Source organism: Botrytis deweyae (assembly GCF_014898535.1).
Source record: "Botrytis deweyae strain B1 chromosome Unknown BDEW_048, whole genome shotgun sequence".
Classification (NCBI taxonomy): domain Eukaryota; kingdom Fungi; phylum Ascomycota; class Leotiomycetes; order Helotiales; family Sclerotiniaceae; genus Botrytis; species Botrytis deweyae.
Window position 1 is genome coordinate 132,783 of NW_024066255.1, and position 21,249 is coordinate 154,031.

The 21,249-nt window shown below is 38.2% G+C and overlaps 7 protein-coding genes across 7 annotated transcripts; 4 read left to right on the forward strand and 3 right to left on the reverse strand.

Moving 5' to 3' along the window:
• Nucleotides 1-237: 237 nt before the first annotated feature.
• EAE98_011444 (uncharacterized protein) lies at nucleotides 238-1,707 on the forward strand (the record flags this gene model as incomplete). Its single annotated transcript, XM_038959066.1, has 4 exons — nucleotides 238-308; nucleotides 544-698; nucleotides 807-1,625; nucleotides 1,688-1,707. The coding sequence occupies 4 exons, from the start codon at nucleotides 238-240 to the stop codon at nucleotides 1,705-1,707; spliced, it is 1,065 nt and encodes a 354-aa protein (XP_038804579.1).
• Nucleotides 1,708-3,740: 2,033 nt separating this feature from the next.
• EAE98_011445 (uncharacterized protein) lies at nucleotides 3,741-5,126 on the forward strand (the record flags this gene model as incomplete). The annotated part of the gene is made up of 4 exons (XM_038959067.1): nucleotides 3,741-4,088; nucleotides 4,202-4,267; nucleotides 4,447-4,760; nucleotides 4,854-5,126. Exons 1-4 carry the CDS (start codon nucleotides 4,010-4,012, stop codon nucleotides 5,124-5,126), a joined length of 732 nt encoding a protein of 243 aa, XP_038804580.1. The 5' UTR covers nucleotides 3,741-4,009.
• An 821-nt stretch (nucleotides 5,127-5,947) lies between these two features.
• EAE98_011446 (uncharacterized protein) lies at nucleotides 5,948-7,264 on the reverse strand (the record flags this gene model as incomplete). The annotated part of the gene is made up of 2 exons (XM_038959068.1): nucleotides 5,948-7,036; nucleotides 7,088-7,264. The coding sequence occupies 2 exons, from the start codon at nucleotides 7,262-7,264 to the stop codon at nucleotides 5,948-5,950; spliced, it is 1,266 nt and encodes a 421-aa protein (XP_038804581.1).
• Nucleotides 7,265-8,424: 1,160 nt separating this feature from the next.
• EAE98_011447 (uncharacterized protein) lies at nucleotides 8,425-9,896 on the reverse strand (the record flags this gene model as incomplete). The annotated part of the gene is made up of 3 exons (XM_038959069.1): nucleotides 8,425-8,665; nucleotides 9,030-9,721; nucleotides 9,777-9,896. 3 exons carry the CDS (start codon nucleotides 9,894-9,896, stop codon nucleotides 8,425-8,427), a joined length of 1,053 nt encoding a protein of 350 aa, XP_038804582.1.
• An 874-nt stretch (nucleotides 9,897-10,770) lies between these two features.
• Nucleotides 10,771-12,654, forward strand: EAE98_011448 (uncharacterized protein; the record flags this gene model as incomplete). Its single annotated transcript, XM_038959070.1, has 1 exon — nucleotides 10,771-12,654. The coding sequence occupies one exon, from the start codon at nucleotides 10,771-10,773 to the stop codon at nucleotides 12,652-12,654; it is 1,884 nt and encodes a 627-aa protein (XP_038804583.1).
• An 822-nt stretch (nucleotides 12,655-13,476) lies between these two features.
• Nucleotides 13,477-15,565, forward strand: EAE98_011449 (uncharacterized protein). Its single transcript, XM_038959071.1, has 3 exons — nucleotides 13,477-14,559; nucleotides 15,014-15,244; nucleotides 15,399-15,565. The coding sequence occupies exons 1-3, from the start codon at nucleotides 13,972-13,974 to the stop codon at nucleotides 15,558-15,560; spliced, it is 981 nt and encodes a 326-aa protein (XP_038804584.1). The 5' UTR covers nucleotides 13,477-13,971; the 3' UTR covers nucleotides 15,561-15,565.
• A 3,005-nt stretch (nucleotides 15,566-18,570) lies between these two features.
• Nucleotides 18,571-20,637, reverse strand: EAE98_011450 (uncharacterized protein; the record flags this gene model as incomplete). Its single annotated transcript, XM_038959072.1, has 1 exon — nucleotides 18,571-20,637. The coding sequence occupies one exon, from the start codon at nucleotides 20,635-20,637 to the stop codon at nucleotides 18,571-18,573; it is 2,067 nt and encodes a 688-aa protein (XP_038804585.1).
• Between the last annotated feature and the right edge of the window lie 612 nt (nucleotides 20,638-21,249).

A 21,249-nucleotide genomic window follows, 5' to 3' on the forward strand; every position in this document is an offset into this window, starting at 1 on the left:
CCTTCCATTTATGACTACAAAAATCTATGTACCGTATTTTGCGACGGGAGAAGTCTTCCGATTTCAAAAGTTTGAAAGAGAACGACGGTTACCTAGGTAGTCTTGGAAGTATCTATATATGAAGAGTCAATTCCCTTCAATTTTAAGTATCTCATCATCTTCAGCAATTCAAGCCTCTGAATAGATAGCATCATTTATCATCTTCTCATCTCTTCTCATCCATATATTCAATTCAATATGCGAACTTTCTCCAAGATTTTGGCAATTGCCAGTTTGACTGCCGTTGTCAACTCTGCGGCTGTAAAGAGGCAAGTTATTTTGATTTTATTTTCCAATTCGATTTCTGGATTTCCGTTCTCTGGATTGAATGGTCATAAATCGATTCCATGTGCAATTTGATCTCTTTGGAGCATTTCATTTGAGGATATTCACCTCATTTGGGATGAAGATTCAAAATATCAAAATGCTACACCAGACATTCAAATTCCTCGAAAATTTCAATCTTCATTTTATCATATAAATCTCAAACTAACAATTTTCTAGGGATAACAATGTCCTTGAAGTCACTTTGGCTGCTGGTGAAAATGCTTTAGTTCATGCTTCTGTCAAGAATGTCGGAACTGAAGACTTGAACCTTTTGAGTTATGGAACTCTCTTCGATACTGCTCCAGTTCAAAAGGTCAATGTTTTTGAAGGCGGTGAGTTTCAATTATCCTTTACTATCCTTAATTATTCAAAATACAATACGGATAATTCTCAATATTCCATGTCTCATATCCTTAAAATCAATAACTAATATAAAATAGAAACTGCCGTTCCATTCAAAGGAGTTCTTCGTTCAATTCAACGTACAGACTTGGCTCCAGAGGTTTTCCACACTCTTGCAGCAGGTGAAACCTTTGAGACTACATTCAACGCAGCTGAAGTTCACGATCTTTCTACCTCAACCTACACTTTTGTAGCTGAAGGTGCCATTCCATTTGCCAAAGCTGGATCCACCGAAATTAGTGATTCCATCATCTTCAAATCCAATGCCATCTCTGTTTCCGTCGATGGTGAAGCCGCCAAATCCGTCGCAAAGGCTATCCCATCCTCTATCGATCGTAGAACTGTCCTTCAATCCGGATGTTCCACATCTCAAAGATCTCAAACCACTCAAGCACTTTCCTACTGTGCTTCTCTCGCCAAAGCAGCTTCTACTGCCGCATCTTCAGGTTCCTCCACCAAATTCAGTGAATACTTCAAGACAACCTCAGCCAGTACTCGTTCCGTCGTAGCAGCTCGTCTTAACGCTGTTGCTTCCCAATGTAGTTCCATCACCTCTGGTGCTACAAAATATTACTGCACTGATGTATACGGATACTGTGAATCCAACGTTCTCGCCTACACTATCCCATCCACCAACGAAATTGTCAACTGTCCTATCTATTACTCTGCTCTTCCAGCACTCTCAGGCACTTGCCACGCACAAGATAGAGCTACCACCACTTTACATGAGATGACTCACGCACCTGCTACTTACAGTCCAGGAACTGCTGATAATGGTTATGGATATGCAGCTGCTACTGCTTTGACCAGTGCAAGAGCTGTTTTGAATGCTGATAGTTACGCTCTTTATGCTAACGGTATGTTTTTTTTTAATCTTTGTGAACATATTCTTTTGAATTTTTACTAATTCTTGAAATAGCTATCTATGTTGGATGTTAAATCAGAAATGATATTAATATCTTTAATGGCTTTGATATTCAAAAGACCGTCTAAATATCAAGCTGTTATTTTTTATGATGGATATGATGATGATGGTGATGAGATCTGATGAGATGTGATAATGGATATGATGGATATGATGGTGATGAGATGTGATGATGGATGTGATGATGTGATAATGATTCCGACAAATTTTCTTATTGGTAATTGGAATGGAGATATGAGTGTATATATATATTCTAGCTTTAGTTAAATTATATACCTCATTCGTTAACAAATACTTTGATTTATTCTTTAAAAATCCTTGCTTTTCAATCACTAAGTTATATTTACAAATTATGATATGGAGATACGATTGAGATGCGATTGAAACTCTAGAACCTGTCAACTCAGGTATGACAATTTATCAAGGTACGATTTAATCGGGTACTCTGACCCCACTCGGTACTTTGTATACTTTCGTCAATTAAGGAGACAAGCGAGGAGAGATAAAGTAAGATACTTGTATCAAAATAAGTCTGGCTTGTATTGTAAAGCTATATTTCAAATTCAATTCAATTTCAAAGAAACAGAGTATGATATCTTGAATATCTCGTTCGATTGGAGTTTCGAAACCCTCAACGTTTCATCACATCTTTAGGGGTTGGAAGTCTTGAAGTGTGAGTATGGATGATCACGTGTTCATCAGATCATGATAGAAGTAGCACATGACTACTCAATAACTACCTTCATCATCACTGAGTATTGCTCTGAGAGTATCATATCTTTTGGTGAGAGCTGAATCCATCAATAGTAATTGGAAAAGATAGCCTCGATTATCACCTCGAACTATTTCTCCCATCTCAATTACTCAACCTTACAACCAGTTAACCTCCTCATTTCTCCATCTCACAACTACTCAACCTTACAACCAGTTAACATCCTCATTTCTCCATCTCACAACATTAATCCTGTTGTATTGCCTTCAGACGTAGGTTTCTTATACAGTAACCTCGATTGTGGGATCATTTACTCAGAATATATGTATATTTCATGACTACTACATATGCATAGCGAGGCTTGGTGTAATTGAATACGTTATTTTATATACAAATATATCGAATCACTTCATAGTGGAACATCGAATCATGACTTACCCCGCATCAGAGTCTATTGAAGTTTCTTTCATTCAAACATACGATTATTCTTCTCTCAATCAATTTTCTCTCAAGTTTTCTCGTCATATATAAATATATATATATTAGATTGTATAATCTTCAGAACGCTTCTTAATTCCAAGATTGCCTCCGCAAAGACTCTAGTGCAACTATCAACAATCTCAAAGTGCAAAATGAAATGCGCTATAGATAAATGCTATAAAGATCGGGTTCGGACCCGGGGAAGTCTCTACTGTGAAGCACGTAAGTCTATCAAGAATCCTCAAATGGGATTTTCCCTTTGTGCTGATATGAATTCTATGAGTTTTAATTATTAACATTAGGAATAGATGAATGTAAAATACCCAAGTGCCATGTTATCATTTTAAATAGCAGTAAATACTGTATTGGACGTGAGTGTGTCATTTCAGCCCTTTACCCTAGATTCCACATGCATCACACACGGCTGTAATTACTTGAGAGTTGGCAGCGCGACAGCTTGTATCGCACACAAATGTCATGATGCTTCATGTCTGAATGCGCGATTCGATCTCTCGAAATTTTGTGGTGGCCATAAATGCCATTTCAATGGATGCTTGAGGAGAAGGTATAAAGCAAATCACGTATATTGCGACCTTCATAAATGCGCCCGTGACTCACATTGTCCAAACTTGAAGGAATTAAGTGGTGGGAGAATATATTGTCTAAATCACAATTGCTCCATATCCGGGTGTTTATCACATAGAATTAAAGGAACAAATCTTTGTGAAGATCATGGTCGTGTGAATTAAGTAAGGAAATTCATCATTATTGATAAAATTAATAACAAAATCTCTAGGTAATTTCAATTATATACCTCGTCATCCATCTCCATGAAATGAATACATAATTCTCTCTACATATTCACTCCTCAATTCTCCAATAATTTAAAATCTACCCCGCACCAAAGCCATAATAATTTCTTTCTTCATTTTAATCAAGACTTGATCATTCTAATATTTTCTTGCTTCACTCGTGGATATCACCTCACCTCACTTACCTACCTATCAATTCCATTCTTTAAGAGGATCAAGAATCAAGAATCAAGAATCAAGAATTCCCCGACTACGTTTCTCTCCCTCTAAAAAAATCAACCAACAACCAACAATCAATCACCTCAACTCAACATGCCTTGTCATTGGCAACCTCGTGGAGAAAGACGATGTAATGGACCCAAAGAACCTGGAACCATTTTCTGCGATGAACGTAAGTATATTTCCGATTTATCTATCTATTTATTCATCTATCTTTCTTCAATACCAATCTTTCTTCAATACCAATCCTTCTTCAATACCAATCCATAATAACCATATCAATAGATTTATGTCACAATGAAAAATGTCCCGAGCCAATCCTCAGTTACGATACATGGTGGTGTGAAAAACGTATGTAAAGTATTTCCTAATCCCTTCCTTTCCTCCAATTCCTGTTCCTCAATTCCTCTTCCTCAATTCCTGTTCTTCAATTCCTGTTCCTCAATTCCCCATCCTCAATTCCTCATCCCCATCCCATCCTCTCCCCAATCCCCCAAACAAAACAAAAACTAACCCCTCCCCCCACACAGACTCCCCCTGCCCCATCAAATCCTGCACCACCCCCCGCTACCACTCCACCGGCACCTGCCGCACGCACGCCTGCCAATCCGCCAAATGTCCCTTTGTACAATACCTCCCGTCCTCCTACTGCAGCGGACACAAATGCCACGTGGACAATTGTCTACGCATGCGCACGCCCACGAATCGTTTTTGCGATCGCCACGAGTGTGCCAAGGCAGACTGTTGGAAGTTGAAGGAGATGGTGGGGGGGACCGTGTATTGTGCTGCGCATACGTGTCGGACGCCGGGGTGTTTGGAGGGGAAGGAGGGGGAGGAGGTGGAAGTTTGTGAGGGGCATGGGAGGGGGATGGAGAGGGGTGGAGGGAAGTGGTAGATTGGTGGGAGGGGGATGGAGAGGGGTGGAGGGAAGTGGTAGATTGGTGGGAGGGGGAGGGGGATAATTGGTGGGGGCAAGGGGTTGGAGGAATGTAGGGGATTTTTTGATGATGATGATGATGATGATGATGATGATGATGATGATGATGATGATGATGATGATGATGATGATGATGATGATGATGATGATGATGATGATGATGATGATGATGATGATGATGATGATGATGATGATGTGAATTGGGGATTGGATTGGATTGGATTGGATAGAATTGGGATTTATTACCTTTATAAAGGCGATATACATATTTGATAGTAATGACAGTGGAGAGAGAGAGAGAGGAACCAGCACTCAGAAACCAGCACTCAGAAACCAGCACTCAGAAACCAGCACTCAGAAACCAGCACTCAGAAACCAGAACCAAAAACCAAAAACTAGAGGCAGGCACTCACAGGAAAGAAACTTTTCAATTTTCAATTTTCAATTAAAAATATCCACAGAATTCTAGAATTCCACTCCACATAAAAAAGAGAATACATTCAAGGAACTACCAGAGATGAATGCATTTAATGACACCTGTGATATGACATATCATGGAAAACATCACAATACACCCAACAGTAGCACATAAAACAAAAGAAAAATCCACACAATAATTCCGTATCAAAAATCGAGTCGAGATCTATTCTTCTTCCTTTCATTCCCTCATATAAGTATCTACCTATAATAATCCTCCAGATGAAATAGCTTACGCTTCTAACCTCATGTGAATCATGTGAATCATTTGAAATCTAATGACTCGCATCTTCCTTACCACAATCCCAATCAATTCAAACCCAATTCAATCCTACTAAATGAAATGCCTTGTCGACAAAATCTCATTTTCTTTCGCCCATTCATCATTTCTTCATTCCATCCCAGTGCACCATCTAATCATACCAAAAATTCATTTCCTCGATTCACAACCACCGATTGTATCTTTCATTCGTCATTCCCAATCACAACCACCACGGTTGTATCTTTCGTTCGTCATTCCCAATCACAACCACTCACATTCCCTCTCAACCACTCACAATCCCACAATCCCAAAATCCCACAACCCACACCCACACCCATCACCCATCACCCATCATCTAAAGATGAGAACTCTCTTGTTGTGTCTTCCTAACAACTTTATCAACTGCCTTTGCAAAATAATCAATATTATTAGTATTCAAACCAGCCATACTAATTCTACCATTCTTTGTCATATAAACATGAGCTTCACTTCTCAATTCCATGACTTGTTTCTCAGATAATCCTGTAAATGAAAACATGCCAATTTGTTCCGTGATATGATTCCATTTTCCTGGTGTACCCATTTCTTCCAATTTTGATCGAAGTTCTTTACGCATGGTAATAATTCTTCCAGACATTTCTCTCAAATTTGCTTCCCATTCTTTGAATAATGTTTCATCATTCAAAATAGTACTGGCAATTCTCGCACCATAAGCTGGAGGATTGGAAATTTCCGATCGTTGTAGGATCGTCAATTGACTCGAGATTCGACCAATATTCTTCTCGGCATCTTTTCCTGCTCCAGTAACGAAATGAAAACATCCAGTACGTTCACTGTATAAACCAAGATTCTTGGCAAAAGATTGAGCGATACAAAGTTCAAAACCTTGTTCAATAAAATAACGAACGGCCCAAGCATCTTTTGCCAAGTCTCCCGAAGCAAAACCTTGGTATGCGCAATCGAAGAATGGGAAATGTTGTTTTTGTTTCAAAAGAGCGGCAAGTTCTTTCCATTGATCTTGAGTTGGATCCACACCCGTAGGATTATGTGCACAAGCGTGTAAGAGAATAATACTCTTATCCGGAGCATTTTGAATGGTATTCTTCATTCCATCGAAATCGAGACCTTTGGTGGATTTGGAAAAGTATGGATATGTAGCGACGGGTAGATGAACATTGGAGAAGATTTGATTATGATTTGCCCATGTTGGATTACTGAAATAAACCGTAGGAGAACCTGGGTAAAATTTCTTGATGAAGAGTGCCCCGAGATGAACAGCACCGGTTCCGGATATAGTTTGAACGGAACAAGAACGTTTTTCTGCCAGAGCTGGGGAATCTGCACCAAGCATAAGTTTCGCGGCGGCGGATGTAAAAGTGTTGAGACCAGCGATAGGAAGGTATTCGTGATTGAGAGCGGGGTCATTTCGAAGGATTTCATCAGCCTAGAAGTAGAGGTTAGTAGATGTTAAATAATCATGAAAGTAATTAAATACCTTTTTCACCACAGGTAAAACCCAAGGTTTAGCATTATTATCTCTATAAGCTCCAATACCCAAATCAACCTTTTTATCAAAAGTATCAGCACGATAAGCAGCCATTAATCCAAAGAGGGGATCTTCTGGAGCTTGAGGAACTGCATCCTCTGGAAAACTTGTATTGGATAGGGACATGATTTGAAGTTTTTCTTTAGGGAGGAGATTGAAGAAGAAGATTGAAGAAGATAATTTAAAGTCTTTCTTTAGGAGAGGAAGTTGAAGAAGAAGAAGAAGAAGATAATGTAGAAGATTGATAGAAGAAGACAAATTGATAATCAAGGGAGGGGAAGAAGATTTAAATGTTATGATATACCGACCGGTAATCTTGGCGTAATGATTGTTGCCTCTAAAACCACGCAAACATGCGGGACCCGTGTCTCGCTTGGCGGAATCTGGGGTGATTTATGAAACCGGTGGACTGACTATTGAGCTATTGATACTACCTGATACTACGTTTATATAATTGAGTTATATTCGTATCAAATTGTAGCTATGGTAATGGTAAGTAATGATTAATAAAATATTGACTATATTTTGTATGTTTTAAAAGAAGAAGAAGAAGAAGAAGAGGAAGAAGTTAAGAATAATTATTATATTCCAATTAAGACCTAATCTTTCCCTTATACTCGAGTATAGCTGGAGAGATCAATGTTTGATGAACCGAGGTATGGTCTTCTCTACTCTCTCTCTCTCTCTCTCCCTACATACTACTACTCCATACACTAATCCAAGGGTTTCCAAGACCAAGGCCCGTTCAGATACATCCACGAATACTCTCTCCATACAACTACCTACATATTCAAATCCAAAGAAAATCAAAACATTCTTCTGAATACCTCAACTTCTCTTCAAAACTTCGGCATTGACGTTCAACTAAATCAAATACATATCTTGACCCATAAATAAAATCCCCGTGATGGATAGATTTCCTTCATTGGAATTCGGGTAACTGGCCAAGCATGTCACGATAAATGTTCAGGTAGTTTTCCATGTGAATGAAATAGATATGATTGGTACGGTTCTACGGATTACGACGGTATGAAAAGTTTCAGATATTAAATATACTTGGTATCCCACTTCTATTCATTTTTATTTCCACTTCATTGCTTCATTAGTACAGTGTTATGGTACACTTCATTGCTTCAATACTACACTGCTATGGTACACTTCATTGCTTCAATACTACACTACTATGCTACATCGCTTCATTGTTTCATCATCCTATTGCTTCATTATTCCATTACTCCATTGCCTCTTACTCATTCCCTCTTACTCCATTACTCAATACTTCATTACTATATCACTAAATCCCATAATATCAAAAAAGCACTAAGACCACATGATGCATAAAATACATACTTGGCTGTACTCTTTCGTTCCGTGGCTCTTTTCAACTCTTTATTACCTCCCCCAACATTTTCCGTAGTTTGATAAGATTGTTCGGCTAGAATTTCAATTTGTTCCGCTTGTGATGCTACACTGTTTAAGAGTTGAGTTTGAAGTTCCGAAATTTCAATCAAGGACTTTTCTGCCGTTCTAGGAAATAGTTAGTATGAGGTTAAGAAGAAGGTGAGGAAGGGCAAGAAGGGCAAGAAGGGCAAGAAGGGCAGGAAAGGCAGGAAGGTCAAGAAGGGCAAGAAGGGCAAGAAGGGCAAGAAGGGCAAGAAGGGCAAGAAGGGCAAGAAGGGCAAGAAGGGCAAGAAGGGCAAGAAGGGCAAGAAGGGCAAGAAGGGCAGGAAAGGCAGGAAGGTCAAGAAGGGCAAGAAGGGCAAGAAGGGCAAGAAGGGCAAGAAGGGCAAGAAGAACAAGAAGAATAAGAAGAACAAAAAGGATAAGAAGGACAAGAAGGACAAGAATAACGTCAAGAATCATCCAAAATCATCCAAACCACAATACTTACTTGACTTGATCCAATGTACTTTGATAATGTTTTACCATATCATGATTTTCTTCCGCCAACATTTGTAATTGTTCCAAACTCAATTGAGGATCCGATGATTGTGATGGTAGTGTTGGTGATTGTACCTCAAGATGAATATCTCCACTTGATATAAACTTTGATGATGAATCTCCCAAATTCCCAAGATCTGGCATCATAACTCGAGATTTGGCAAGATTACTCTTATTCTTTTCCACCTCTCTCATAATTCTAATCTCCATCATTGAAGCTTGAAGTTTTCCACATTCCGAAAGTTTTTGTCGTAAATACCATATAACATTCTCTCGATGCATCTTGATGGCATTTAATTTTGCTTCTTCCAATTGTTGTTCCAAAGATTTTGATTGTTCTCCTCCTCCGGCTGCCCAATTTCCAAATCTTCCAAGAGCTCTGGCATATTTACTTTGAATTATGAGGGATTCGGTAGTATATCGTATTCCTTCAGCCTCATCCATACTCTTGATATTGAAATTTAATTCTCGTAATAACTTTTTAGTTTCCGCATCGATTTCTTCTCTTTGTCGATCGGTAAGATGTCTTCGTGGTTTCGTCTTGGAAGATGGATTTGTTCGTCTTGCTGGAGGTGCTGTTGTTGAAAGGTAAGATTGTCGAATGTCTTTGAGATAGCTATTCAATGAAGCTATATGGGAATTCTAATAAGGGGAATGAGTAAATTAAATGTGCGGAATAGAATTTGGTATAACATACTATTCGATAAGCTTCCTTTAAGAATTCATCAATATTTTGAAGAGTCAAAGAAGGATCAACTGTAGGAGGGGCATTCAGTCCCATTAACAATTTATTGAACTCGGGAGTGATGTCTGTCATGATTGAGGATTAGGTAATGTATGAAAGAGTTAAAGGCATCAATATATTGAATGATGTTTGAAGTTGTTGTATAATTAGAGCTTGAATTGAACCTTGGAAAGCTTTGAATACCTGAGTAGCTGGTGGCTTCATGTCAATAAAATTGGTCTGGCCAGATGCGAAGACAAGGCTGAAATAAGAGTAAAATTGATTATGTAAGAATTTAAGCTTTGCCCCGCGAATGAGAATAGCCGACGATTTTCAGCCTGATTGACAATAGTCTACATGATACTATGTACTGCGGATGTAACAAATGTACTATGTAACTTTATTTATTACCTACCTACTAGCAATCTCCTTTATTTATTTCATCTTTTCTCTCCTTTCATCTCCCTCCTTTCTATCTCATCAAGCGAAATTCATCAATTTACTCGAGTATGAATCTACCATTTATCACTTACCATCTATCATTCATTATCCACCATCTCACCGCATCACCGCATCATCTCATCTCTCCTCTCCTCTCCTTCCCAATTCGCATTAAACTTTTGCGATTACCGCACTTGGTAGGATTCGAGCGATCAATGCATTACCTCAAAAGAATTGCGATATCGGTCCAAATCTTGCGAGTGTCGCTTGACGAATGAAAATCTATTCAAGGATGGATCGGATCCAAAGTGCCGTCAAGTACCACTAAAATGATTAGGATTTGATATTGATTTCCATCTTTCATGGCGATAAAATGGGAATAACTAAAATGTTTTATCGGCTTTAATTACCTAGTATGTCTCTCTAATCTTCTCTTCAATGGTAAGTGATTTTCATCATCTTTTAATATCTCCTATTCTTATTTCTCTACTTCAATATCAATTTCACATGTTTCAATTTCTTCATCATGATTGAAGATAATCGACTAGAAAGTATGGAAAATGTGGAAAAATCAGAAGAGATGGTAGCGAGTACTATTCCTGGAGAAGAGAATCTACAAAGTACTATTATTCCTGGAGGAACGAACCAAATACCAAAAGCTATCATTCCCCAAACGAACCAACAAAGTGCTATCATTCCTGAAACGAATCTACAAAGTGCTATTATTCCTGGAGAAACGAATCATTCCACATCCCCCCAATCCCCATCCTTATCCTCATCCGCTTCATCAATTGCAGAAGATCATGATGAAACACACGACCTCGAATTATCTCCTGTGGTATCTGGTCCACCATATTCGGCTTTTGGTGTATGGAAAAAAAGATATATTGTTGGAATGTGTACATTGGCAGCTTTCATCTCACCTACATCGGCAAATATTTACTTTCCAGCTCTCAATCCACTCGCCGCTGATCTCGGTGTATCAAATACCCTCATCAATTTAACCCTTACATCTTTCATGATCTTTCAAGGTCTTGCTCCAACAGTTTTTGGAGATTTAGCAGATATGGCTGGAAGAAGACCTACTTATATTATTGCATTCATTATTTATTTGGGTGCAAATATTGGTTTGGCTTTACAAAATAGTTATGCTGCTTTATTCATCTTACGTTGTTTACAAAGTTGTGGAAGTAGTGGTGCTATCGCTTTAGGATTTGGTGTGGTTGCAGATGTATCAACAAGTGCTGAACGTGGTTCATATATGGGAATTGTTGGAGCTGGTACAATGATGGGTCCTGCTATTGGTCCTGTTATTGGTGGTATCTTGGCTCAATTTTTGGGTTGGCGAGCTATCTTTTGGTTTCTCGTTATTCTCGCCGCCTTATTCCTCATTCCATTTACTCTTACGGTTCCAGAAACTGGTCGTAATGTTGTTGGTAATGGATCCATTCCACCTCAAGGTTGGAATATGACCATTATTGATTGGTGGAAATATCGAAAAGATCAAAAATCCGAAAATGAACTTTCTCGAACGGCAACAGCTGAAAGTAGAAAACTTGCTCAAGCTGAACTTGCAAGTAAACGACAATTACGATGGCCAAATCCTTTAAAGACGGTTTATATTGTCATGGAAAAAGATGTTGCCGTGGTATTATTTTATAATGCTTTACTTTATACAGCATTTTATGATGTCACAGCTTCTCTACCTCAACTTTTCAAAGAAATTTATCATTTCAATGATTTACAAATTGGTTTATGTTATATTCCATTTGGAAGTGGTTGTGCTTTGGCTAGTATCATAAATGGTAAGATGCTCGATCGAAATTATCAAAAAATTGCTCGAAATATTGGATTTAATATCGATCGTAAGAGAGGTGATAACTTGAGACATTTTCCAATTGAAAGAGCTAGATTAGAAATTATTTGGCCTCTTTTAATCATGGGACTTGCTTGTTATTTATGTTATGGTTGGGTTTTGGAAAAGAATGTTAATTTAGCTGCACCACTCATTCTTCAATTTTTCTTGGGACTTTTCATTAATGGTTCTTTTAATATTCTTAGTACACTTGTTGTTGATTTATATCCACAAAGTCCATCTACAGCAACTGCAGCAAATAATTTGGTACGATGTTTACTTGGTGCAGGTGGTACAGGTATTATTACTATTATGATTGATCATATGGGAAGAGGATGGTGTTTTACATTTATTGCTCTTGTATGTATTGTTACGAGTCCAATGTTATGGATTGAATTGAAATGGGGACCAATTTGGAGAGAGGAGAGAATGATAAGAATGGAGAAGGAAGAGGAGAAGAAAGTTGGGGGGGAGGAAATTAGGGAGGGGAATGAGGAGAGAGTTAGGGGGGAGGAAGTTAGGGAGGGGAATGAGGAGAAAGTAAGAGGAGAATGAGGAGAAATCAAGAAACGAGGAAGAGGAGGAATCAAGAGGAGAATGTCAGAGGAGAAATCAAGAGAGGAGAATGTCAGAGAGGAGAAAGTAAGAGAGGAGAAATCAAGAGGAGAATGAGGAGAAATCAAGAGGAAACAAAAATACTAATACTCAAGTAATGTCAAATGAGGGAAAGACAAACGAGAAAGTTTAATATGATCTTACGATATTCAATGGTTTTAGCGTTTTTATTTAGCATTGAATGATTTGATTTTAATACATACCCATTTGAATTTATACTTGAGATTTATTGGGAAGATGATGAATGGTGTATTGAGAGGAATGATTGAGGTTGTGGTTTTTGATAATTGATAGCTTATCTAGATAATCAATAATAAGTATTATTTATTTGATTCATATATGATTATACGATTGTATAGGATGTCCGATTATGTGCGATTATGTGCGATTCGTATAAGACTTCCAAGGTTACTATTGTGTCATTCATGTATCATTTATGTATCATTCATATACCATTCATTCACTATCCACATCCCATTCATTCCATCAAATTTCTAAACTTACCTCTACACCTTCAGTTCATCCAATACAAAAAACTCCATCCCCCTAGTTCATTGCCTTATACGTAAGTACGTAAATAATATCGGCGTAATCGGATATATTATTTTACCCGGATTTACCGGTTTAACGATCGATCGGATCTCTTCTATCTTTTGGTAAGCACTATGTATATACATATGAACAATCAATCTTTTCATTTCCCCCATCTTTTTCTTTCTCTTTTGATGATATCAAAATTCCGATACTTTTAAGGATACCTAGTGTTTCTTTTAATTGGAAAGTTTATTATGATTATTTATTCTTTTGATGATTCTAGAGTTCTTGAGTTCTTGAGTTGTTAAGTTCTTGATCTTGAATCCTCGAGTGAATTGACTAGTATTTACTCTTCATATACTTCTTAACTTTTCCATATGTGGAATTATTTATTGAATGAATAAAAGTTAATCAAAGATATTATATATCTTCAATTCATTCTTCATAGTCGAGATATTCTATACCTTCAATTCATTATCAATTCCTTCTCAATACTCTCGAGATTAATCATATTCATATTTCACCTACTTTCATCGTATTCAAACTCTTTTACAACTCAAGCGCTCTTACCATTATTCCTTTTCGAGATATTCAACACAAGCGCTCATCATAATTCCTTCCAACAACTACATCTTTATATTGTCTTTATTTAATAAATTAATATCTCTTTCCCCTACAAATCCAACCTCATCATTTCATTACGAATCAATCCATTCTCACAAAATGATGGAAAAATCCAAACTTCCCGATTCCGATCTCCCCAACTTTCAACAATCAGAATGTGAAAAACCACCCAGTCCACTTATTCAATCACAAGATTCACTTACTCATTCACAAGATTCAACTTCTCCTTCTCCCAAATGTTTAATCACATATGATGATCTCCCATCATGGCATCAAGATAATCCATCAATCTATACATCCTATCGACCTATCACTCACTCACTTCGGGAATCCCTCAAAACATTCTTCACACTCCATAACGAAACACTTAATATCCATACTCATTCTCTTCCCTTTTTAATAAGTCTCCTCCTCACCGGACTTATCTTTTACATCTTTTCCATTCATTTTCCCACAAGTCCATTGGTGGATCGATTTATTTTTTCTCTTTTTTTTCTCACAACTATGATTTGTATGGGTTTTAGTATGGGATATCATACGTTGATGAATCATTCTAAAGGGATAGCGGAGATTTGGTTAAAGTTGGATTTTGTGGGGATTGTATTGGCGATTTTGGGGGATTTTGTAACGGGAATTTATGTTGCATTTTATTGTGAGTGGAGGTTTCAAGTGGGATATTGGGTTATGGTGAGTTTTTTTTATTTGTGTTATCATCGTGTTCTTTTACTGTACATGTTCACACTTCCGAGTTCTCTTCCGTCTCCTTTTACTGTACACCTTTTCTCTTCTTAATTCTCTTCCGTCTTCTTTCACAATATACCTTCCCCCTCTTCCGTCTTCTTCTTTTACTATACAACTTTTCTCTTCTTCCCTCTTCTCCTTCTACCATACACTTCCCCTCTTCCTAATTCTCTTCCGTCTCCTTTTACCGAACGCCTTTTCTCTTCCTACTTCTCTTTCGTCTTCTTCTTTTATCATATACCTTCCCTCTTCTCCATCCCCTCCATTACCATACACTCCCCCCTCTTCCATCTTTTCCTCCTCCCCTCCTCCCCTCCTCCCCTCCTCCCCTCCTCCCTCCATCACCACCCCAAACATCCAAAACACCCACAAAAATAACCAAAAAACTCACATCATCTAGATCATAACTCTCACTTCCGCAACCCTCATCCTCCTCCTACATCCACACTTTCAAGGTCTCCGTTGGCGTACCTTTCGCGTATGTATTTTTATCGGAACCGGATGTTCGGCTTTCGCACCTATTATTCATGCCATTGTTTATTTTGGTTGGCATCAAGTTGTGAATGGAACTGGTATGCCTTGGTATCTTGGAGAAGGAGGATTTCTTGTTTTGGGAGCAATGGTTTATAGTGTGAGTTTTTTTCTTTCTTTTCCTGTTTTTGTGTCAAGGTTCCTTTATACTTTGAAGTACCTAGGAAGAGATAGAAATTCTACACAGGTCTGGTGTCTTACTTTATCAAGTAAAATTATCAACAGACAAATAAAAAAAACTAACATCAAAAAAGTTACGTATACCCGAATGTTATTTCCCTGGTAAATTCGATATATTAGGTCATTCACATCAAATTTTCCATCTTCTTGTGGTGGCAGCATCGGTAATGCATTTGGTGGGGTTATTAAAAGCTTATGAATATGAGTATTATTATCCGAGATGTTCGATGAGGTAATTTTTGGGGGTGGGGATGTTTGATGGGGGAATTGGAAAGGGAAGTTGGGATGAGGGGATTTTGGAAGAGGATGTAGTGGAGGTTGAGAATGAGAATGAGAATGAGGATGAAGATGAGGAGGTAATAAGAAATAAAAGGGGTTTTGGTGTTCGGTTTGGAGATATCATGGTATAGCATGGAGGGATTGAGATGTATATCTGGAAAAGTTCATGGTGATTAATTGATTGGTAAAGGGTTGGATGTTGAGAAATTCCCTGGGTGATGATAAAGTAGAATGTGTATGGATGGTTGTTGTATGAATTGCGGATAGATGGTAGATTGGGATAGATATGATGAGTAATGATAATGAATATGAGTTATGATTTTGATGGGAAAATAAAATTTGGAGAGACTTTGTTTTGATTGGTGTGATGTCCCCCTTAAAATTATATATTCGGCCTCCACGGCAGTGGCCCCCGGAGGGCTAGCGGAGCGTCACTATTGATTGATGAATATGGAGAGATGTCTTTGGTTCCGGATTGAGTTAAGTCACAATTACCGAAAGGCCAAGGGGAAGTATGACACTATCAACTATTAGCACATGACTCTTGGATCGTACTCGGGAGAAAATAATTCATCACGAAGCTAGAATCACGAGAAATACCCACAAGTCAATCTACTCAGCGGTATCGATACTTGGACTTTGTCAATCCCTTTTTTTTCTCCTCAAGATCCACGAGATTTATGGAATACCATCACAAAATCTTGACTTGTTAAGCCCTTCATTGTTTACCGTTTTTTGTTGAGTAGGTAAGCATCACAGATTGTTCAGGCGAATGATGTCCTCAATGGATGTTGTTGTGGAATGACCCCTTCATGGCTCGTCAAAAAATTTCCCCTTCATAATTCGGCAAAGTTCCAACCCCTTTCATATGTCCAAGTCCTTCAATTTTTCCCCAAAACGAATTTCAACACAACCACTGGATGAATTTTTGGGAAACTTTGGGAATTCGATGAGAATCTATAAGTTTATGGATTCCAAGTATAATATATCGATCGGATGGTTTTTTCGTCGAGATTCTCTCTCCTTTGTTGTATTTTCGTCAAATTTCCACCATCTCACATTCTCCGTTTCTCAATGACAACTCCAATAATGGATGAAATCTTTTGAAACTTGGGTGAAATGTCCCTCTTTAATAGCTTTATCGAGTCTGCAAAAAAAAAAGTTAGTCAAGAGCGTTATTGTTGACGTTTCGCTGGATTTACTAGATTTTTCTCGGAAAATTCTCCCTCATTCCAGATTCCAACACAACCAATGGATGAATCCTTCTCAAATTTGGGTCGCAGACTCTTCTTCAATCTATTTATGATTGCTCCTGTGAAAATCTGATTTTAAAGGTCTTGTTGATTATTCGGAGCGATTTTTCCTTGAAATTTGTCTGTTTTTTAGTTAGAACCTCGACAACTTTCTTAATATGATGTGCGAAATAAAGATATACATACCAAATGATGCAGAAAGACTCAATGCATGTTTCACCCCTAAGTCCGATGATTATTTCAGGTTGTTGTGGTCGTTGATGGTGTTGTCGCTGTTGTTGTCCGAATTGAAAATTGGCAAAATGGGAGTTTGAGAAGACCTTTGATTCGTAAAGTCGAGCGGACCGCGAAATAATTGTTAGTCCAGTTGATTAATTGAGTAATGAAGAATAGATGGGTATAATTTGAATTAATTTATCTCAAGTTTTTGTGATTTCAGTGGTGGTTTTGAATTTGATGTTTTTGACGTTTTTGGGACTTGAAGTTTTTCGAATCTCAAAATTTTGGGGTTTCGAGATTCTGAGATTTTGAGATTTTACAAAATGAAAAATTTGGGAATCGAAACTTCACTCCAAACAAGAACATATTTTTCTATTTCAGATATTTCTAGAGGTAAGGCTGAGGCAAAGACTGAGAAAAATAGCGCTTCCCAATACAAATAATCAACACCGAATCACAACATCTACCAACCATACCATTTTTATCCGATTCGAAGGAGTCCGCTTCTCTGCGGAAGACGTATTCAACCACTATTGAGAATATTCGACTGCAATATTTCAGATTCGAACGATTTGGATGCGATACTTTAGGTTCGAGCGGGTTACATGCGAAATGATGGATGATCTGGAAGGGGCGATTCGAAAATCGATTTATAAATCAAATCAACAACAACTGGTATCATTCTGGATACGATCCAAAGGAAATAATTCGAGAAGCTTTCATGGAAATGAAGTTCATTCGAAATGGAATAGAGGTGTTGAAGTTTGAGAATGCATGTAAGAAACTGGACAGAAAACAATCTTCTGCGGGGTCAAATATATTTATAAATTTGCTAACGGAGATCGAAACCAGAGATTACAATCCAAGGGATCAGACCGTTCAACGAGAACCGTGTAGCAAGTAGGATGATAATACCATTCGAAATCATATGGGAGGGAGGCGGGGCGAGAGAGCGGGCGAAGGAGGGCGAAAGAAGTTATAAAAAGAATGAAATCGCCTACATTCCTTGGATCAACAAGTCTGCCGCCTCATAAGTCTCCTGCCTAATAATATGGAATATATATTTGTATCGACAGATGGTAAATTTTTTCCATTTCTCTCTTTAAAAAAAAAACTTTTCCTAACCCCCTCTCTAGGGAATTTCTGTTCGGCAACGGGTAGATAAGAATCTTTAAATGGCTTCACCCACATGCCAAGAGAGAAGACAGGCACACCAAGTAATGAGTACACCAAGCGATGATGAGTTGAGAAAGCCGAAGCAATGAAGAAGATGAGCACTCCAAACGACGAAGAAGAGGTCACACCAAGCGGATGACGAAGATGGAACACCAAGCGGATGATAAAGATGGAACACCAAGCGGATGATAAAGAGGGCACACCAAGATGGCACATCGAGCGACGATAAGATGAGAAAGCCGAAGCAATGAGCACACCAAGTGATAGAACATATCTTTCAAATCGTCCTTATATTTAGTCAACTTCGAATTGAGATCATTCACTCGTTTCTCAAGTTGTGCGATTCTACCTCAATGATAAGTACTACACATAGAACTCTCGGAAATCGTACCCTGAGCCTCATTAGCTGTCTCTCATATTCCGAATTGGAATCCAAAGCGGCTCGAAGTTCATGTTGGGTGACTTCAACCAGATCATTCAATCTTTGAATCTCTAATTTCAGACGTGTTTGATAACTTTCTCGTTCCGAAATCTCACGAGACTGTTGTGAAACCATATTTTCCAAGCTCGAAACCTTGTCCTTGAATTCTTTACGACACTCCACTAATTGGTAATCTTTCTCCGCCATAGCTTGAATATGTTCTGCCATCATCTTTTGCCTAGCAAGTTGTGCCTTTTCTCGAGCAATTGCATTGCCTCCTCTATCCTGTTCCCGAATCTTTCTGGAATTATATAAAGCTTTTTTACTTTGTTCCAAATCAGCAGATAACTTTTTAATCTTTTGATCATATTCCAATGTCAAGCGATCAACATCATCCGAATTCTTGATTCTAGATATCATATTTTCAATATGTAAATCTTTGGTAATGATTGAATCCGAATATTGCTTCAAAAGTGCTTCATTACTCTTCCGAATACTCTCCAAATTACTTAATTCGGACTCTAATAATGTAATCTTCGAATCTCTCTCCAGAACATCAGCATTTAGACTTCTATTATCTGCTTTGACACTCTTCAATTCTTTCTCTAATTCTTCAACATCCATATCCCATAGCGTTTTTTTCAATTTTTGATCCTCACTTGAGTCCTCGAGGGCTTTGGTTAAGTCCTCAATTCGAGCTTTCAAACCAGGCACTTGCTCTGCAATGGATTTCACATTCATCAACTCCTCATTGGTCTCTTTCAATTGAACCTTGGATGCATTCAATTCATAATCCATAGTAATCGAACCAACCTCTGCTTTTCGCAATGCTTCTTGACGTTGCGTATCTTCCTTTTCCAATTGTTCAACTCTTACCTTTGAAATTGAAGATTTCAAGATTTCTTGTTGCAAACTTTGTTGCCCCTCTTTGATTAATGCTTCCAACTCTGTAATTCGAGCCGATTTGGTAACAAGTGAACTATCAACTTGTTCCTTATCCTTGGAGAGATTATGATAATCCAATTTCTGCTGTGTGATATCATTCTTTAATTCCTCATTCTCACGAAATAATCTATCCTTCTCCTCTCGGAATCTAGTAGATTCCTCCCGAGATTGCATCAATTCTCCATCTACCCTACCTTTCTGCTTAGAAATTTCTTCATTTCGACACGATAATTGTTCGTATTGTTTCCGATAATTCGCAATTGCTTCCGTTTCGATATTCTCCTTGTTTTGGGTTTTCAAAGCACTGAGATTGTCTTGGAGAAATTCCTTTAATTCATCACATTCAATGCTGGTGGTAGATGAATTTTGAGTAAGATCCGTAATCTTACCAGTAAGCACTCCAACTTGTTTTAACAATTCTTCGTTCTTACGTGTCAATTCGATAACTTGACCTTGTCTCTCAACCAGTAAACGTTCCAACATAATTTGAACATCAACAGATAGAGTGGAAAGCAATTGTTGATACTTCTTTATCTTCTCTGCACATTTTTCCGTCATCGAATCATAGGCTTTAATTCGGGCATCAATCCAAGCAATAGCTTTTCGAGATGCTTCCAAGATTTTATGTCCATTCTTAAGAAGTTGTTCACGCCTTTTAATCTCGAGTCCAACGTCAAGGCCTTCTTCGGACTTGAGATCTCTAATCTCATTCAGCAATTCTTGTCCAGCAGATTCCAATTCGACTTTACATCGATCAATTTGAAGTTTTGGCGCAATCATTCTAGTAAAAGCATCCCTAGTATCACGTTGTGACCTAGGAAGGTTTCTAGATCCGCGACCTCGTGGTGCAGGAGTTTCATCTTCATCTTCATTCTCATCTGCGACTGCGACTGCGACCGCAGCCACTTGGCTATTGCGGTTCCTTCGATTCTCACTTTGAGTTCGAACGGTTGGTGCTCGACCACTACGAGTCACACGTCTTTCGACTTGGCCAGAGCCATTGTTGACATTAGATGCCATGGTAAAATTCGAGTCTGTCTATGACAGGAGCCAACTAAGTGAATAGTTGTTGAAAAGGGAAAGGAATAATCAAAATTACTAAAATTGGCACACTAAGTTAGGAACAAGTCCAGGTTTAGGTTCCCAATAATAGGTCCAATTGATTATGAAAGTTTAGGTGATATCAAATGAGACTAAAACATGAGCCGTGAAATGAAAATGCGTTGATTCAAAAGGAAAATCAGACGACAACAATGTTTGATTTGTGGGGTGGAGAGAAATCTGGGAAAGAAAGAAAAGCTTACGTAATCAAACGCTAGCGGCCGCCAACGTCGTTCCCCCAAGATCCTCATGTTGTATGAAATTGAAATTCACTTTGTTATTTTTCCTTAACTTTTATGACAATTCTATCTTAAATTCAATTGAGAATAGAACCACAAGTAGTTGATCATTCAAATTATCAATCGACAATCCCCCTACCTCAAATATCTCCTTCCCCCTTTCAAAGAAGTACCTTAACCTAACCCTATCAGAGGCTTGTTTCTCTGAACTGTGGGCGGATTAGGAATTCTTTTGAAAGTTTCCTTCCACTGTTTATGTGCTTAGCACAGCTCGAATCTTACTATAATCAAG